General features: G+C 36.0%; 1 protein-coding gene across 3 annotated transcripts in view; it reads left to right on the forward strand.

The window, feature by feature from the left end:
* LOC149814728 (RING/U-box protein) overlaps positions 1 to 21,283 on the forward strand; it is a 102,655-nt gene that overhangs the window by 31,275 nt on the left and 50,097 nt on the right. For all 3 annotated transcript variants that reach the window (XM_089989839.1, XM_089989837.1, XM_089989838.1), the window contains 2 exons: positions 3,271 to 3,361; positions 9,196 to 9,245. In XM_089989839.1, the coding sequence (XP_089845965.1) occupies positions 3,271 to 3,361; positions 9,196 to 9,245 (141 nt within the window). The remainder of the gene's footprint in view (positions 1 to 3,270; positions 3,362 to 9,195; positions 9,246 to 21,283) is intronic.

Below are 21,283 nucleotides of genomic sequence, written 5' to 3' on the forward strand. Positions count from 1 at the left end.
TTGTGCCTCCTTTTTAAAGTAAACAGATTTCTAAACCTTGAATAAAAGAGACTCCTACGACCTTTCTCTCTCTCTCTTGCGGATGCTAATTTCTTTTAGTTTGACTTAGTTGTGGTTCACGGTTTTAGTGAAGTTAGGCTTTTGGAATCTTTTTCTGTTCGGTTGAGTGGCTCATGGTTCAGCTAATTGTCTGTGGAATTTGGTCTTACAGTTCATTGGGACAATGAAGTCTATATGATAGGGTTGCTATTTGGAATAATTTCATAAAATTATGTGATTTCCATGTTAACTGATAATCTGTTTTTTGTTTTGAAGATTTACAAGTTTTTGATGGGTGTCTATTGTAATATTATGAACTTAAAGTTCTGCATGATTGGTTTCTTTTATAAATTGCATCTAAAATCAATCTATTGATGCAAATTTGCTGAAAGAATTAAAAGGGGAGGCAACACTGTTTCGGATTGCTTGGACGTTGTGTGCTTGTTATATTCTGAATTTGGGTTGTGCATTTCAATATTAGTTTACCAGTTTTAATTAGTGAAATACTGCCTTTCTGTCTAGAAAACTTAAGATGTATGATGTGGTAGATTCGTCAGTTTCTCTCACGAATAGTAGAAAATTAATAGCAACTTGTGAACTTGACTTTTAGGCATTTGGAAATCTACCTGTTTGACTGGTTGGCAATTTGTCAATCGTTGTTGTGCTTGCTTTGGTGTTTTAGGCTGATGCTTCAATCAGGGTTGAGTTTTATGGGCGTGGTGTCTTATCATTTATTATCTTCTAAGTAGTTTCATAATTGACATAGTTTATGATGGTTTATGTTTTATCTCAGAAAATAGAATGATATTTACAATCTCCGTATACTTTTGAAATTTTGTTTAATAATGGTCAATTTTGAAATTTTATTGAATCAAATCCCTTGGTACTTTTTTAATTGGGTAGTTGATGTTGTGTTACATTTGTTATTATTTACTTTAAGACCAAGTTATACGTTCTAATTAAAAGCATGCTAGCAGTGTTTTTTAGGACATTTGCTTGTTTATTCATGATGTGATACTAATGGTTGTGATACTTACTCCTCAATGCCTCAATACTTGCACCTCGCGTCATGGAGGTTGTAACGCTTCGTGTCTCGCCTAAATGCTTTTAACAACCTTGGTGCCTAACATATGGCAAATTTATGTTTAGTCATCTTAGTTTTCAAATATTTAAGATAAACACCTTCATTTTCACGAAACTACTCGAATGATCGCTTGAATTACTCTTCATAACATCTACCCCTAGTTAACTCTTTAAAACACACTTTTACCATTCCCCTTCTTTGAATGGTTGAATGTTGCTTTTATAGCTTCCCATTTTTGTAGGTACAATCACAGTTTTAAAAACCCAATTGATCGTGGTTCAGTTGAGTCATGACAACTTAATATTATATGTAAATACGAAATATATATATATATATATATATATAAAGCCATGTCTTTTGCAATATGCTTAGTATATATTATACTATTAATATATGTATGTGTATGTATCCTTTATGTCATACCATATATAATTCTGGGTTAATATTTAGTGCTATTGAAGGCACAAAACTATATGAAACTATTGAGCTGGAAATCGTAGGTTTTAGATTTGTTTTGTAGATTAAACCCTATGGATGTGATCTACAAGTATTGTTTAGTGGGAAATGAGATTTCAGTCATATGATTGTAACACGCAAGCATATTGTTTAAGGGCTTCAAAAAGTAACGGTCCATGATGCACTAAAATTTCATAACTGAAAAAATTATGCTTTTGGATCGAAATAACAGGATCCAAGGTTTGATTCTTAGCAAACAAACCATCTTGAACACATCTATATGGTCAGATTGAGTCAATAAAGCATAAACCTATGATTTCCAACTCAAATTATTCCATATAATTCTGTGCCTTCAGTAACACCAAATATATATATATATAGAGAGAGAGAGACACATGCACACAGACATGTATACATTTATACATACACACATACCCTGTGAGCTCCACTACTCAGCCTAAAAACATTGAGAGTAGGGGTGCAGACAGATCCGATATGGTCTGGATCATGCCAGATTATAACTGAGGAGGTAGGATTGAAACTGGATCCAAAATATATGTGGTAATACTGTATCCAGTAGAAAAAGATGAAAATCAAGCTTTATATGGAAAAAATGCAATAAGATTGGATTTTGATACGAATTTCTTAACCGAAAATGCTGACTTGACCAAAAATAATCCCAGTAAACTAGTCTTAATCTGATTTGAATGCACATTTAGATCTTGCTTTAAGGATCCTTATCTGAAAGAACATGTCAAGTTTAGATCGGATATCCCTGATCTGTTTTACCACTAGATTAGAGTGTGATTTCCTGAGAAGGTGAACCTCAGGGTCAGGCCCGTGGCACACTTTCTTAGGCTTTAGGTGGTCAACTTTCTCAGTTGAGGTTCAGAATGTATTTGCATTAACCTGAGAAAGTGAACCTTGCATGTTGAACTTTCACAGCTCACTTGAGAAAGTTTCCATTGTTCTTATATATATACTCTTATTCTCTCATCCATTACATGCTAGCTTTCCAACCTTTTGCATTGTAGTTCATAGTTCAAAGTCTTACACCTTTATCCATCTGTCTATCTATCTATCTATCTATCTATGTGTGTAATATGTATGTATATACACGTATGTATGTCATATGTGTGTGTGTGTGTGTGTGTGTGTGTGTGTGTGTGTGTGAGAGAGAGAGAGAGAGAGAGAGAGAGAGAGAGAGAGAGAGAGAGAGAGAGAGAGAGAGAGAGAGAGATTGTTTAGTTGGAACTGGGTTTTGGATCTTGTATTTGTGACGTGTAAACAAGATTTTCAAGCTTAAAAAAATTGATGGCCCAAAATATATCAATTTTTCATGGCTTAAAAAATCATCTTTATGCCAGAAAAACATGATGCAAAGTATGATTCCTAGAAAGACAAGCAATGCTGAACATATATATGAGGTCAGATTGAGTTACAACTTGCAACTATGATTTCCCAAATAGATTCTACATGCAGTCTGCCATATCAAATATATATCTTATATGATTGTATGCATATGTGTATATATGTAGTCATGCCCCTGTATGCAATTTTTGATTCTCAATGTGTCTGATGCTGACATTATCTTGGTACAAAGACAAGACTAGAACACTGTTTACTCATGCATCACAATTTAATTTCTTGATTTGGGTCACTGAAAGTTGCATGTTGTTGGTACTTTGCAGGTTTTGCTTTGCATGCATTGATAACTGGGCTACCGTTACAAATTTTTGTCCACTTTGCAAAAATGAGTTCCAATTAATTACTTGTATTCCAGTAAGTGAAATCTTCCGGGATTACTCATTTCATCACCTTTTTCAAATAGTCCTTTTATTTTTCCGTTTTTTTTCTAGTTAATGTTATGTGGGATCATGGGAATTAATGTACAGATAACTCGTTGTTTGGTATTGATTGGGATTATTGCATGCTAAAGTTTTCATAGAGAAAATGCATTCCCTATTGATCTGATATGTTGATGAAGAGTATCACTCAACATCATAAACATGTGATTAGAATTTCATAGGAACTAAGAACAAAAGAATGATATAGTGGATTTTTTTTTGAGGTGTTGATTCCTGTGCCTCTTTAAAAAATACTTGGTCACTTTCCTGGTGATAAGTAGGGCATGTTTGGTAACATTTCATGAGATTCTGACTTTTATGCGAATTAGACAATGAGTCTCATTGGCATTGGCTAAACCAACATCAGAAAACGGTGGTGCGAAACCGGCTCTCATTTTCCTTTACAAATGAGAGTCGTTTTCTCGTTAGGAATCAGAATTGCAAGGGGTCTCTTGTGTTTCTGATTCATATGACTCCACATCAAATTTGATTTGGAGCCACATGTGACCCAGCAAATGAAGTGTGCCCTTAATGTCAGTGGCAGTAAAAGAGATTGATTGCTAAGGATAGAGTGAGTGGTTCACTTTTTTTTTATTTTTGATAATTTGGCTATCAATTATCATGTAGTCAAAGCAGATTGTATGCTTTGGACCAAAGTTGCTAGTCGAGGAAGCACGAGCGGGAAGAGAGGCGCTTCTAAAATTTTAGGAAGCGGGAAGTGCGGAACTGTAATGAAGTATGCGTCAAAACAAATACAAAGTGCACAAGCACTATTACAAGTCCAATAAAGAACAATACAAAAGCACCAAGGCACTACACAAGCACAAAGTGCATATCCAAGACTTCAAAGAGTCAAAACAATAACAAAAGAGCAGTGTTGTGAAAAGTGTTGAGGCGTAAGCCTCGAGGTGTAAAGCATAAGCCTCAATTTTTTTAAAACTTTAAAAAAATTATAAAAAATATCTAAAAATACAAATAAATAAAGAAATGCTTTATTGATGAAATAACGACCAATAAGAAATAGAAAATCTCAAATAAGTACTAAAAAATATGAGATTAACATATAAAAGTAACTAAAAACTGATTATATAACTGAAAAATATATGAGATTAACAAAAAAAAGTTAAAATTTACTAAGAAACTGATTACATAACTGAAACAACTTGAAAATATATGAGATTATTCTAAAAAATATGAGATCAACGTATAAAAGTAACTAAAAAAATGATTACATAACTGAAAAATATATGAGATTAACCAACAAAAGATAAAATATACTAAGAAACCGATTACATAACTGGAAAATATATGAGATTAACCAACAAAAGTTAAAATATATGAGATTATTCTAAAAAATATGAGATTAACATATAAAAGTAACTAAAAAACTGATTACGTAACTGGAAAATATATGAGATTAACAAAAAAAAAGTTAAAATATACTAAAAAACTGATTACATAACTGAAATAACTGGAAAATATACAAGATTAACCTACAAAAGTTAAAATATATGAGATTATTCTAAAAAATGTGAGATTAACATATAAAAGTAACTAAAAACTGATTACATAACTGGAAAATATATGAGATTAACAAAAAAAAGTTAAAATTTACTAAGAAACTGATTACATAACTGAAATAACTGGAAAATATATGAGATTATACTAAAAAATATGAGATTAACATATAAAAGTAACTAAAAAAATGATTACATAACTGGAAATTAACCAACAAAAGATAAAATATACTAAGAAACCAATTACATAACTGGAAAATATATGAGATTAACCAACAAAAGTTAAAATATATGAGATTATTCTAAAAAATATGAGATTAACATATAAAATTAACTAAAAAACTGATTACATAACTGAAAAACATATGAGATTAACCAACAAAAGTTAAAATATATTAAGAAACTAATCAGATGACTGAAATAACTGAAAAATATATGAGATTAACCAACAAAAGTTAAAATATAGTAATATACTAATAAACTTATTACATAACTGAAATAACTGGAAAATATATGAGATTAACCTACAAAAACGTTGTTGATTATGTCTCTGAAATCTTGTTGGAATTTTTTTTGTGTGCCTCAGGCTTACGCCTTGAGGCACAGAGGGCCGCACCTCAAGGCGAGGCACGCCTTTTGGGCCTCAAGGCGCGTTTTTGATAACACTGCAAAAGAGCATAAAAAGTATAAGTTTTATCGAGGAGAATGCTTAGAAAAAACATTAGAAACAAATGGGGACTTTTACCCCTATTTATACACGAGTTAGTCTCAATAGAGCTGTTGGAACAGTCCGCTCCATGTTGACTAGTCCAAAAAGAACCACATACTCAAGTATGTATACATATAGATACATGTATATATATTGTATAAATACATATTATATATATATATATTTATATATATATATATTTTAACAGTTGCATGTGTAAAATGACCAAAATGCCCATACATGGGAAAAACCTATTGCAATAATAAAATAGTTAAAAAAATAATATATATATATATATATATATATATATATGAATCAATACATTTTAACTCTCTTCCTCAAACTTACGGTGTGATTACCAAAAGTTTGAAAAAAACAAAAACAAAGGGGAGGATCCAAGTCTTCATTAATAATCTTCACCAAATGCCTTCATCGGCTATCTTCATCTTCATGATGCATCGAAAATAAAATTTATTTCTCATATCATCTTTAATAACCTGCAGAGAGAACAATACAAAGGTTCCAACTACACAAAGGAAGATATCCTAACCAAATAGTTATTAAAAGAAAACGTTTTAACCCAATAGTTAAAAAATAGTTACAGAGTATATGTATATAGTTTCAAAACAATATATATATATATATATATATATATATATATATGAAGAGAGGATGGTTAAGTTCCTCAACAAAACATAGAGGTACCACCTTAAGAAATAATTTTTAATATTGGCAATAATTCAAGCAAGGTACAATAGCCATTAAGATAAACACAAAGAATATACTTCAAAATCAATTTTTAATAATTTCACAAATAGACAACCATAATCATAAGAGCAACATATTTTTCAAGAAAACATAATTTCTAAACATATATTAGACATAAAATATCAATAATATATAAACAATTTAGCAATAAAGTCCTAAAGGCTTGAGTATTTCAAATAAGACACAACTCATACAACAACAAATATATTAAATATAAGAACTCAAAGGAGCTCATAAAAAAAGAAGAATTAATTAAATTTATCCAAAAAATGCAAGATAACCAACATGAAACAAATCTAAATATCTTCAACATATATATCTAACATGAAATTAAAGCATATTCAATGCACATAATAATTTATGAATTTTTTTTAATAAATAAATTTTTTTCATACAGGAAAAACGAGCAACGAAAAAGATCAGAAAGTTCATGGAGAGATTTTAAAAATCCGACATTCAACAAATTATAACAAAAGGAATGATAATTGCAAATCTCAACCCCAGTTTTCTCATCACAAGCAATCACCTCTTAAGTCCTCCAATTCGACATCCTTAAAATCCAAGTGTATCAGTGCATAGGACAAAAGATCAAACACAAATGTCAGCAATAACCATACCAGTGACCATGCATCAACAATACTGGCTATCTAAACTGACAATAAATACCAGCTACAACCACAAGAAGTACACATCCCTCACCTCACAAATGATTGTAAAATTGCAAACAATAACATCAGCTACAATGGGTGCACATAACAAATCACAACAATGATTGTAAAACTACTAAACAAGAATCTTTTATCCAACAAAAAAATCACTCAAATAAGAGGGAAGAGAGGAGAAGGAAAAAAGGGGAGAAGAAGCCAGCCTACTGTCTCGTTTGGACCAAGGGACATGTTCCCAGAGCTGCCATCACTCTTAGGATGGCCATTGAGGACAGGTTGCTAACTCAACATCAGCTCCAACAGGTTGGACACCATATAGCCAGTCGGTGTGTACTGTGTGTGTGCCAAGAAGAAACGGGTAGTCACTTATTCTTGGAATGCAGGATTGCTCGTAAAGTGTGGAAATGGACGTGTTATTTATTTGAAAGGTGGGTGAAAACAGCTCCCATGGTGAATCAGGTCCTATGTCAATGGTGTTCTATCAAATTCCATGATAAAAGTGCTTACAGAGGATGGCGTGTGGCCTTTCAGCTGGTGAGTAGGAAAATCTGGGAGGTGAGAAATCATGTGTTATTTAATCAAGAGACGATGTCAGAGGACAAGCTGGTTGCAGAAATTCTTAATGGTGTGCGTGAATTCCTGCTACCCATTTTTCAGAAGTCTGATCATCCAACTAAGGGTAATTGGATTTTTGCGAATAGGTGGAGACCTCCTAATGGGTGCATTAGACTATCTGTTTTCAGCATGATCAAAGGGAAGTGGAGGATTAGGTTTGCTGTGAGAAATCATTGTGTTTCTTCGTATGGGATGGATTGTGAGGAGGTTTAATGCAGGAGAAAGAGAGTGGAAATGGTGGAAACGTTGCTTGGGGGGTTGGATAGTCGATGGCTGATTATTGAATCCTCAAGGAAGGATGTTGTGCAAGTCTTCAGCAAAGCTCTAGAGGGTCGTTTGAACCAGATTAGAGTCAAAAGAGCATATTGTTAATTTTTTTGCAGATAAGCAGCACTGTCTGTGCAAATGGATCCCTAAAGAGTGTAATACTGTTCCATTCAACCTTGCAAAGTTAGGGGTCCTAGATTGTGATATGGTCTGGAAGGATAAACCCCCAGATTGGTTTCCTTCCTGTCAGGACATGCAACTTAAAGTGCCTAACCCTAGTTTGATAATAAAATAAAAGTATAAAAATAAAAAATAAAAGTTGGTGTTTGGATCTCTCTCTCTTTTTTGTGTTCCTATTTGTGGTCCATAATTGTGATGGCACAAAGGCAAGCCTATCTGCAAGGAGCAAGTAGGCATCCTCTGCTTGAAGCTTGCTGTTTTTTTCAAATGAAGAGTACAAGAGGCTCCAGGCACACTTCTCCACCATTACTCCATCTCCCACAAGAACTTCCTTGTCAAGAAAGGGAAGAGAGGAACTTAGGGCCAATGGGAAATAAAATGTAGAAACAATCAAACAAGCACAAAATAGCATTCCCAACTTTTCCTTACAAATGAGAAATGCTTCTGCCAATGCTCGAAATCGCGATGTGGAGATATCTCAACACCATGAACCTGTGCAACACAAACTACCCCCTCCCACTTTAGCAATAATTTCCTATAAAATGAACAAATGAAGTTTGCAATGTCAAGTTGTTTAGTTTTAATGGCTATTTTTAATATATAAACAAAACAAGGAAGATGACTAGCTATGTCACATGGGTGCGGGGGTGTGGCACTTTCAAAAAACTTGGGTGCGGGGGTGCGGCAAATATATATATATATATATATATATATATATATATATATATATATATATATATATAAAGTCTAAAAGTTGGACATAAATGACCCTGGATGCGGTCAACGCACCCAGGGTCAGGTTGACCACACCTGGTGCTGCACCCGCGCATGCATCCACATTGACGCGGGTGCGGCACCCAGTTTGCCGAGTCCCTGTGACATAGATGACTAGTCTTGTCTATAAACCGGTGATTGCAACAACTTGTTTTGCAAACTTGATGCTACTGGTAAAGATTCTTTGATTAGTTGCTATTCATGCTATAGTAAATGTTTTTCACAAGGTTCGTGCTTCAGTCTTGTTAAACTTGGCCTGAATTGTTCTTTGAAGGTGTATGATACAATTGGCAGCCTAAAGAGTGAGGAGTGCACTGTTTCCAGGTATTATTCACATCATTTACTTCACAAGGTTTGTTGTAGGTTTTCTTTGCTTGCTATCTATTTCATGTCTTTTGACAGTATATTTTTCTTAATGTAGTTTTATATGTAATTGAAGCTTTAAAATCCCTAGAAGTCCAGCAAAATGATTAGGCCTCCCTTCCTAGGTTATAGATTGATCTGTGATATTAGGGAAATATCTAGCTAAAATTCTATGACTGTCCATTAGGTTATGAAAAGTTATTTAGTAAAATATATCCTCAAAGGACCTCTAGATGGTGGTAGTTGTCAGTCATTGAGATATGCGGAGTTGGAAGGGGCATGAGATGGTGTATTGTGATGGACCACCAACCTACTGTAGGTACATATTTCCTCAGTGTCCTACTTTTCATGTGCTGCCTTGTTGGGGCCATGATGGGAAATATGTCAACTGCAATTGCTCTTTCCAGATGGTGCCAGAAAACAAAACCAAATGGCTGTATGTTTCTCGAAGATTTCCTTGGGTAACTTGTTATGATGATTTAACAATGAAAGAGGCTTATGTTTTAGTGTTCCTTTTGCATAGAAGAAGAGGTTATGAGCAACTTTGTTAGATGTGTCTGAAATGAAATGGTGGTCTTCCACAAATGCACAAAAGCTCACAATGGGTGTCTATTGAAGACACTACAAGCACTATCCACAAAAGGGTATAAATGAAAGAATACAATAAAAATAATAAATATTTATTTCTCATGAGAAATGCTTAAGAAGCATTGAATTACAAAGGAGGAGATCACCCTTATTTATACAAGAAAGAAGAGGAGTGGGAAGAGCTCTTCCTAAGAGTCGTTGGACCTAGTCCAACGACTCTATTTATAGCCGTTAAACTAGGTCTAACAAATATAATGTTAGTCAAGATCTAAGTAGATCTTGACTAACTAGTTCACATTGAACTAGATAAAAAAAGGAAAAAGAATAAAGAAAATAAAGAAAATAAAGAAAATAAAGAAAGTAAAAAATATAAATATATATTATATTACACATTTTGTATTTTTAACACTCCCCCTCAAACTTACGGCACAAGGAGCGAAAGTTTGTTTAAGAGAAAATGATATCTAGAAGCAACGAGAGGTTTGGTGAAAGTCCGCTAATTGATATTTCAGTGTAACATATGGCAGATCAATGGTTCCATGTGACATAGTGACAGTCCATTTCAATGTGTTTGGTGCATTCATGAAATGTTCGGTTGCTGGCAATATAGATCGCACTCTTGTTGTCACAGCACATGCGTGAAACTTGTATCACTTCAACTCCCATGTCAGCTAGTAGACGTCTGAGCCAAACTATTTTTATTGTTGTGGTGGCCATGGCCTTCTGCTGCTTTTTACAGCGCCACAAAATCAAGGATTTTCTTAAAAAAATACAAAAACCAGTGGTTGAGTGTATGTTATTGAGATCACCTCCTCAGTCAGCATCAATATAAGCAATTAAATTTAATGAAGATGAAACAGACAAGAAGAGGCCTCGTGAAAGGGAGGACTTTAGGTATCTAATAATACGCAAAAATGCTCCCATATGAACATATTTTGATAAGCTATTTAATGATAGTCATGCTCAAGATCTTGGAGACTTCTCCATTCCTTTTCATGAGATAAATCGTGACTTCATGCACAAGATTCAAAAGAAAGAAATTGCAGAGGCTTTGAAGAAAATGAAATCAAGAAGGGCAGTTGGCCCCGATGGTATACCTATCGAGGCTTGGAAATGCTTGGGAGAGAAAGGTTTAGAATGGTTGACAAATCTTTTTAACTTGATTTGGCGAACAAATAAGATGCCTAATGAGTGGAGGAAGAGTACTTTGGTGCCTTTATATAAGAATAAGGGTGATATACGAGATTGCACAAACTATCGTGGTATAAAACTCATGAGTTATACTATGAAACTTTGGGAGAGGGTGATTGAGTCTAGGTTGAGGAAGGTTGTCATGATATCGGAGAATCAATTTGGTTTTATGCCTGGAAGATCAACTATGGAAGTTATACATCTTCTTAGACAACTTATTGAAAGATATAGAGAGAGGAACAAAGATTTGCATATGGTTTTTATTGATTTAGAGAAAGCATACGATAGAGTACCTAGGGACGTTCTCTGGTGGACAATGATGAAGAAAGGTGTTTCTCTCAAGTACATTAGTATAATTAAAGATATGTATGAAGGAGTAGTAACCAATGTCCGCACTTGTGGAGGGGTGACAACCAATTTTCCGATAACGGTTGGGTTACATCAAGGATCTGCTTTAAGCCCTTTCCTATTTGCGATAGTGATGGATGAGCTTACGAGATCAATTCAAGAAAATGTACCGTGGTGTATGTTGTTTGCTGATGATATTGTTTTGATTGATGAGTCTAGAGCTGGGGTTAATGCTAAGTTAGAATTATGGAGACAGACATTGGAAGCTAGAGGTTTTAAGTTGAGTAAGAGTAAGACTGAATATATGGAATGTCGGTTTAGTAAGCAACAAAGTAGTGATGGGAGTGTAGTGAAGCTTGGTGAGCAAGAAATACCGGTGAATGATTATTTCAAATATTTGGGATCCATCGTTCAAAAGTATGGAGAAATTGATGGAGATGTAAATCATAGGATAAAGGTTGGGTGGATGAAATGAAAAAGTGCAACTGGAGTGTTGTGCGATCGTAGAATGCCATTGCGGTTGAAGGGAAAGTTTTATAGGACGACTATTAGACCCGCTTTACTATATGGTACGGAATGTTGGGCTGCCAAGAGACATCATATTCAAAAAATGAGTGTAGCTGAGATGCGGATGCTTAGATGGATGTGTGGAAATACAATAAAAGATAAGATTCGGAACGAGGAAATACGTAAGAAGGTAGGTGTTGCACCCATTGAAAATAAGATGCGAGAGAATCGTTTACGGTGGTTTGGACATATTCGGCGAAGGCCTAATGATGCTCCAGTTAGAAGGATGGAGAAATGGGAAAATATATTAGTTATGTACATATATTCGTGTATATATATATATATATATATATATATATATATATATATATATATATATATATGACACACACTCAGTGTCGGTGTATGAGAGTGCTGGAAATGAAGGGATCCTGGGGAAAGAGTGGTACATGTATAACAATGTGATGTTGATGTATTCACAGTGAAATGAGCTATGGAGATGGCTAATGAGGGGTGCTGGTATAGGTACAACAGTTGGCTGAGCCCTTTTGTTATTAAGAAGACCTTTTAATAAATCTAGGGTATTGTTATTGATGCAAAACCCTTGGATATAAGAGTTGATATGGTGATATTGGGATGGAGTAATATGTGTTGATTGCAAAAAAAAAAAAAATTTGTTTAACAACAGCATATAGTGTGGGCTAAATGACATATGTTGAGCATTGGTGGTGTTGAATGCTTGTCGTGCAGTGAAGTGAAAGCAATGATGAATTAATGTGTGGTTTAATGAAAACACATAATGGGGATGGTGTGTGTTGTGGGAGTCACCATAGAGATGGCTGTAGTGTGATGAAGGATGGGGAAAAGAAGACAAGTAGATATGAAAGAGGTGTCATGGGGCTGGAAGATATGATAACAATGTAGTAAGTGAAGTACAAGTACTAATGTAAAGATAATTGTAGCAATGGGCTGCTGCAGGGTGAAGGAAGCACACAGGTGACATGGAGATGAAGTGGGTGTTGTTGGTAATCATGATGGAATACGTAGGTGACAGGGGAAGTGGTATGGAAAATAACTTGAAGTGACCAAATGTGGCAACTGGTAGACAGCTGAACATGGTGACAACAGGGTATGGATGCTATGCTGGTAGGATAGTGGCTGTGATTTTGAAGATGAAGGCCTTGAATACAGTGCTTGTATACAACTAAAATGATGGCAGCATAGAGAATTCTGTAGGTGAGTGCTGTAAGTAAAAAAAAAAGGGAAATGTTACTGTAACACTATAATATGGCAGCAGCAAGGTGTAAGTGAGTAGTGTTACACATGACAGTGAACGAAGGAGGTGAAGATAAGTGGAATGTAAGTAAGGGGCTCACTGCTATATGACACAGCAGTGGATGTAGGAACAAGGTGCTGTCAACTTGAGGTATACAGGCCACTGCAAAATGGCTCTGTAGTGGTGAGACAGTAAGTGATAGGGGAGTGAATGATTTGATGCTGCAAATGTGCACAATGGGCATGTCAAATGAGTGAAGATAAAATAATGAACCAAATAGCAAGTAGGTGGGAGTTATCTGATGCAGAAGTGCCGGAGATAGTTTAGTCTGCTGTTCACGATACTATCGATGAAAAGAAGCTCCAGGCCAACTTCAGCAAACAGGTTCCTTCTCACAATCTGCACTCGTTTGTTAACCTCAGCAGCTTCTACCTGAGAGCCAATACTTCTCCTTAGTCTTTTCAACCCATTTCCCTGTGCATCGTCCTTCTTATGGATTGATATCAGCATGTTCAGCAATAGATTGGTATCCATCTCTCCATGATTCTTTCCGAAACAGTCTTGGCAAATATTACTATCCCTTAAGTGTTAACATACTTCGATTATCCACGAAGACAAGGATGGACTTTTGATTGTCTCAGATGGCGATATCTCCGACATATACATGGATTAAATAACAACAGATGGATTAATGTTAGTAATGACATGAACTCAGCACAAACGTAGATCAAGTTGATAGTGAAAATGAAAATCTATAGCAACCGGAGGAGCAAGTGCAGAAAATTCTCTCTCTCTCTCTCTCTATATATATACATATATATATATATATTACTTTATGGAGATTGTATTTTACCTGTGACAAGGTTTTGGTCTCAAGGGAATTCCCCTTTCAAATGCTTCCTTTGCATATTGTCATACCTCAGAAAATCTATTTTACTCTTGAAGGCCAGTTATCTAAGTGTTAGCATTTTCATGCCTAAATGCTTTGTTCTCTTCCAGCACATGTTTCTGAACGTTGATGGCTATATCCGGATCTGATTAGAGACGACTCAAGTCACAACTACTATCATTAAGCTGGAATCCATTCTTGACCATGAAAGGTATTTACAACCAGACATGATTTCCTATTCTTTGCAAGAGCCTTGAATAGTAAATTATAAGCATGTGAATCAGGACAAATCCCATAATATACCATGTTATTGAAAAGACTGGGAGCCAAGCTGATTTTATGTGAATGACAGAGCAACGTTAGCATTGGATTGTACAGTGGTATGTGGTGAGAGTGATGGTGATATAGCAGAGGTTAGGTATATAGCCACTCAAATTACAATTTGCCAAAGAAGTGACTAAATCCTTCGAATAAGTATTTCTATCTGCATTAAATGGGAGTAAACTAGAATAAAAATACCTCCTTACTTTTCTATCCATCTTCTCCCTTCTATATGTATTGAATGATGTTCCTGTTTCTCTACCTCCTACATTCACTTTTTTTTTAGCATCTTCTTGGTTGCTTCCAAATGACACACTAATTACACAAGAATCACTCATTGTCTTTCTCTTCTCATATTCTTCTTGTATTGTCTTCGCATTGCATCATCAACTTTTTTGCATCTTGAAATGCTATGTCTTGGTATCTTCAACAAATGAGCCTTAACTCTTGTGTAAGACTCAACAAAATCTCTTGTTTTCACCACCTCCAACTTTTGCAAGCTTATCTACTTGTATCCATAGTGACCCTGTATCATCACTCACACTACAACTATCAGCAACACTAGCAACATAACTCACATGTGGGGATGAGGATGACGCAAGTCCTTTCCCTTTATTTCGTCATTTTTGTCCTGAAAATACAAAAAAGTTATAACTTATATTAAAATTAATTATGCACACAATCAAGATTTATAATATTGAGTGTAAGGTCAATAATAACATATACAATAAGTTTTAAAAAATATAATAGTACGTATAAATAAATACCGAAAGGTACGAGAAAGTAAACATTTGCTGATAAACTTTAAGCCCCATATCCACTGCACAACTGTCATTCCAAACAATAACTTAGACCGTTACTCTTTTTTCTTTCAACTGAAAGGAAGAGATCCATGAAGATCTTGGACAAGTTTCCCAAACCTTTCCAAGTTCTTCAGGTCTTCTTGGTCTCTTTTAGTGAATTTATCAATTCAGTTGCGAATCAGAGGCTTACATAATATATATGATGGGTGTAACAGTGGAGGATTATTCGACTAGCGCATATCTAGAGCAACAACTATAATAAGAAACAACATAAGCCAAATCTGCACACTGAAATAGGCTGTCATGATTGATGATATTGAAACCTAAGAAAACAAATAAATAAAACATGGTTTGTTGAATTCCTGAAGACTAGAGTATACGATTTGGGACTAGGCAAACATGTCCATTGAGAAGACCATCAAGTGCTTCACACAAACTGGGTCGAAATGTGCAACTCAAAACAAAACATAGACAATCCATCATACAATACACATTACCTTCAAAAAACTCACTAAAATTCCAAAAAAAGAAAAGACATAAATGCAGAAGCTTCTAAGCATCGAAACAAAGTTGAGCAACCAACTTAACCGTATAACAATTTAGATTATCCATCTTTTAATCATGACGTCTTGAATAATCCATCTGAATAGATGACATATTACAATTCCATATTATGTTAGCATGAAATAGTCAAAATCCATTCATTTGATTAAGCTCCACAAAACCCATTTTAATTTTTAGCATAGAATCAAAAGCCCCAAAATCAAATAGTCAAAGATCCCCAAAAAATAAATACAAATTTCATTAACTATATACCTCTATAGCATCACCAATTCATCGAGAAATTTTGGAATGCCCCAAACTCCCAAATAACATTATTGAAATTTTTTTGGAATGCCCAAAACCCCCAAATAACATTATTGAAAAGTTTTTGAAATGTCCAAAAAAATTATTAATAAAAACTCTAGATCATGCTAATGACACACATATAATACAAATCAGAGAGAAGAGAGACTGTGAGAGTGACGAAGAGCGAGTGAGAAAGAGAGCGACTAAGAGTGACAGAGAGAAGAGAGACAATGAGAGAGAGAGAGTGACTGAGAGTGACAGAGAGCTCGTGAGAGTGAGAGATAATGAGAGTGAGAGTGAGAGCAAGTGAGAGTGAGAGAGCGAGTCAGAAGGAGACATGCCTGATAACTGAGGAGGAGCTGCCAGAAGGAGTCAGAGACCATCAGCGTTAGCTTTAGGAGGGAGGCTCAGGAGGATTATGGCAAAAAGTATTTTGCCCTAATCCTCCTCTCAACCAATAAAACATCGGGCCATTTTTTCAGTCCTAAATTTGGACACAAATGACCCTGGGTGCGTTGACCGCACCCAGGGTTTGGTTGACTGCACCAGGTGCCGCACCCGCATGCGTACCCGTGTCGCATCGATGCGGGTGCGACACTCGGTTGGCCGAATCCCTGTGACTTAGCCCGTAATCAGATATTTGAGAAACATATAAAAGATTTAGATTTAATTTAGGAATATATCTAACTTCTAGAATAAAGAATTTTTTGGATTTGTGAAGATTTTCAAAATTTTCTATTCCTTTAATTTCAAGAGATGTACCATCGGCTGTGAAAACTTTTAACACACTTGAGTTATTGTTAAGACATTTTGACAAACTATTGATATTTGGGGTCATGAAAAGAAGCACTAGAGTCAAGGAGCCAAGGAAAATTACCTGGATCAGAGAAGGATAAAACAACTGCTTTGGTTGAGGCTTCCGTTGAGGAGGATGCACCCTTGAGAAGAGGTTGAAGGATCTCCATTAGTTGAGCTATAGATACATGTGCATCTTGATCTTTTTGTTCCAAACCAACATATGTAACTTTCTTTTCTTTTCTTCTCTTTAACTTAGGGCATTGAGGCCTATAGTGCCCTGGTTCATGATAATAGTGGCAAATGACTTTTCTCTTGTCAAAATCACTATTTTTTCTACCAAAGTGAGGTGGCTTATAAGTGTGTGCATAATTTTTCGGTCTAGATACAGCTAGAACGGAATCATCTTCATGCTTTGGAGTATTCTTTTTTAGTCTATTTTCCTCCATAGTTAGTTCCTTTATAGTATCAATGATAGAAGGAACCTTTCCTCGATGTAAAAGAGCCGATTTGGTCGTTTCAAATTCTGGCCTTCAACCATTTACAAATTCATAAAAATGTTCCATATCGATGTCCTCGGAACATTGCCATTTTGGCTCTAGTAGAACCAACTCTTCTCAAAGTTCGAATAACTCATTGTAATATTCTCTAATATTTTTCTCTTTTTGAGTCATAGTCTGAACTTTGTCTTGTAAATTGCACACATGTGCAATATCTTTAAGGGAATACATATTTCTAAGATATTCTCAAGCTTTATCGGCATGCTCAAATTTGGCTAGACTAGAGCATTTTTTGATGTCAATGCTATTAATTAGCGATGACATAATTTTGGCGTGCCCTATCTTCTACTCTTTTCATTTTTTCTCATAGGTCGCCAAGGCCTTATTCTTTGTCATTCTCAATTTTTGTGAGAACAAGTTTAGGTTCTGAATTGGAACCATCCACTATTCCCCACAACCCTTTTCCCCAAATGTGGTTCTTCATGATTGAAGCCCACATTACATAGTTGGTGTCATTTAATTTCATGGGCAAGATGGTGACTTTATCATTGTCTTATATTTTTTTACAAGGGTGAGAAAAGAAAGAAAGATAGATAGGAGAGAAAAGAAAAAGAGAGAGAGAGAGAGAGAGAGAGAGAGAGAGAGAGAGAGAGAGAGAGCACAATCACAAACTTTCCTCAAAACGCCTTCCTTCTTTAAAAAAGAGCACTTGAATCACAGACAAGAGGATAAATCGCCCTTTGCTAAGGAGGCACAGAAAACGAGGTAGAAATTCTCCAAGATCTAGAAAGGCTTCAAAGCTCTGATACCATGCAATAAAATGGTGGTCTTGCACAAATGTACAAAAGCTCACAATGGGTGTTTATTGAAGACACTACAAGCACTACCCACAAAAGGGTATAAATGAAAGAACACAATAAAAACAATAAATATTTATTTCTCATGAGAAATGCTTAAGAAGCATTGAATTACAAAGGAGGGGATCGCCCCTATTTATACAAGAAAGAAGAGGAGTGGGAAGAGCTCTTCCTAAGAGTCGTTCGACCTAGTCCAACGGCTCAAGATCTAAGTAGATCTTGACTAACTAGTTCACATTGAACTAGATAAAAAAAGGGAAAAAAAATAAAGAAAATAAAGAAAGTAAAAAAAAAAATATATATATATATATATTATATATATATTATATTATATATATTACACATTTTGTATTTTTAACAGTGTTAGCCTGGTATCTCTTGTTTTTGTACATGTAAAACTCAAAAAAAAAATTTAAATGACTTTGGATTCGGGTCGGATCCGGACCCAGACCCGACTTGGACCCAACTGAGGCACCGCCTCCCTTGCTGTCTCTAAAAGACAGCGCGGCAAAGGGGGGGAGGTTCTCAAAACCTCCCTTTCCCCTCTTTGCTCTCTCGTCTCTTCTCTCTTACCCTCACGCTCCCTCGACTCTCTCCCCCCGATTCTCTCTCGTCTCCTCCCTGCATCTCTCTTGGCTCTCCTACTGTCGGGAGCGACGCAGGCGACCGTCGACAAACCACTGTCAGCCCGCCGCCACCTGCGACCTTCCGTCCGATCGCCGACAGCCCGAAGCTCTTCCAGCGACCACCAGGTATGCCTTTTCTTTTCTCTTTCGCCGCCGCCTCTTCCTCTTTTGTCTTCTCCTCCCTGTTGTCGACAGACGGGGGCAAAAGCCCCTTCCCGTCGGTTGTTTACGACGAGGAAGGGCCATGCGACAGGGGTTTTAGCCCCACCAGTTGCCGACAGGTCGGCAGGGGTAAAACCCCTGCCACCTGTGAGGAGGGTTCCGGTGTTAAAATACATGTAATTCATATATATATATATTTATATATATATATATATGTAATACCCGATAGGGGTATTTTAGTCATTTCACAAGTACCCAATAGGGGTACTTGTTTTTCCTCTTTTATTCTCCCTTTTATTTTTTGTAAAACATAGTTTTTATTTTTATGTTTTTTTGCTCACACAAAAGGGGCCCCACCATGTAGTCGATGGGGCTCCCAACGGTCACATTTGTGACCGTTGGGGGCTCCCAACGACTACATGGGGAGCCCCTAGGTGGCTCTCCTTTTAAGGCCTCTTGGCCATTCTCCTTCTACCTCTCTTGTGTATAATTAGGGGTGAACCCCTCTTGTATTCTTCACTCTTGAGAGCTCTCTCTCTTTCAATAAGAGACATTTATATTTTTATGTTGTGTTGTCTCTTGTGGGTTTGGGTATTAGCCCTTTTTGTTTGCTCATTAGTGGATGTTGTAAGTGCTTAGTGCACTCTTTGCTTTTCCGCATATTTCATTACATGGTATCAGAGCCTTGTGTATGCTCTTCTTCTTAATATAGCTAGTTGTGTAGCTATATTTTTTTCGTGTTGTATCTCTTCTTTTATCCTCTTGTGAGTGATTATTATGGAAGGAGAACAAAAGATTGATCTCTCCTTCAAACTCAATGGCTCCAACTACATGATGTGGGCCGCCGCCATGGAAAACAACCTCAAAGGGAAAAAGCTTTGGGGATACGTTATGGGCACCATTCCGGAACCACAACTCCAACTAACTAAGATGGAAGGTGATCAAGAAAAAGCTCTTGAAGGAGATGCCCGCATGAAGGCCATTGAAGATCACCAATCTAAAATAGAAGATTGTGAAAGTAAGCATGCCAAGATTCTTGCTTGGTTCATGAACAATGTGGAGCTCAAGATTTGCGCCAACATTGCCAAATTTCGGATGGCAAATGAAGCATGGTTATTCATGAAAGGTATGTTTACCCAAAAAGACCTTGCTCGTCAATTCTTTCTTCAAGAAAAAATCCGGACTATCAAGCAAGGAGAAATGAGTGTTAGGGACTACTTTAGCACTCTTGGCCCTCTATGGGATGAGCTATCTTTACTAGAACCAAAATGGGTTTCTAGTATGGATGTGGAGTTAAGGAGAGAACAAATGGAAAAAGAACACTTTTTCCAATTTTTACATGGGCTTAGGCCCGAATATGAACAAGTTAGATCCTCCCTCCTACATAGATCAAAGCCTCTTCCTTTGGAAGATGCCATTGCCGAAATATGCCAAGAAGAAACCCGTCTTGGCATGATTAAAAGAGGAAATGATGTCTTGGCCGTATCCAAACCCGGCAACCATATGAAAACCTACAAACCTCCACATTTTGGAAGACAAAATAACTATAATGGCAACTATAGAAAAGCCATTTGCCATCATTGTCAAGAACCGGGTCATATAAGACCTAATTGCCCTAAGTTGAATGAAACACCAAAAAATAAAGTTGCTTCCGTTGAAGAAGCTACTCAAAAGAAAGAGGAAGCAATCAAAGGAACAAACTCTTTTTCTCTTGCTCAACTATCGGAGGCACTACAAACTCTACTCAAGATTCCATCAACTTCGGGTGCCGCCGTAGCTTCCTCCTCTCCTCCAGGTATGTCGTCTTGGATCCTTGACTCTGGAGCTTCCTTCCATATGACCCCCCTTGAAAATGAGCTTTCCGATTTATGTAATAATTTTAAAAACTCTTATGTTTCAACTGCCGATGGTACATCTTTACAAGTTAAAAGTCTTGGAACCTTAAACTTTTCAAAAGACTTCTTTGTGCCAAACGTGAGAGTTGTACCTCAACTTAATTTAAATCTCCTCTCTGTTGCTCAAATATGCGATCATGGATGTAAAATCTCCTTCTCAACTAAGGATTGCTCTATACAGGATCTCCGGTCCGGGAAGCTGATTGGGCAAGGCCATAGAAGGGGAGATCTCTATTACATGAGCAACTTGAAACTCCCCATTAACTCTTTTTGTAACCATGTCCAAGATAAAAATATTGATATTTGGCATCAAAGACTTGGACATCCAAGTTTCTCAAAAATGTACTCCTTTCCATTTGGAAAGAAATTTTGTAATGAGAAACATTTTGTTT

Source organism: Nuphar pumila, chromosome 15, assembly GCF_984573655.1.
Source record: "Nuphar pumila chromosome 15, dmNupPumi1.hap1.1, whole genome shotgun sequence".
NCBI lineage: Eukaryota > Viridiplantae > Streptophyta > Magnoliopsida > Nymphaeales > Nymphaeaceae > Nuphar > Nuphar pumila.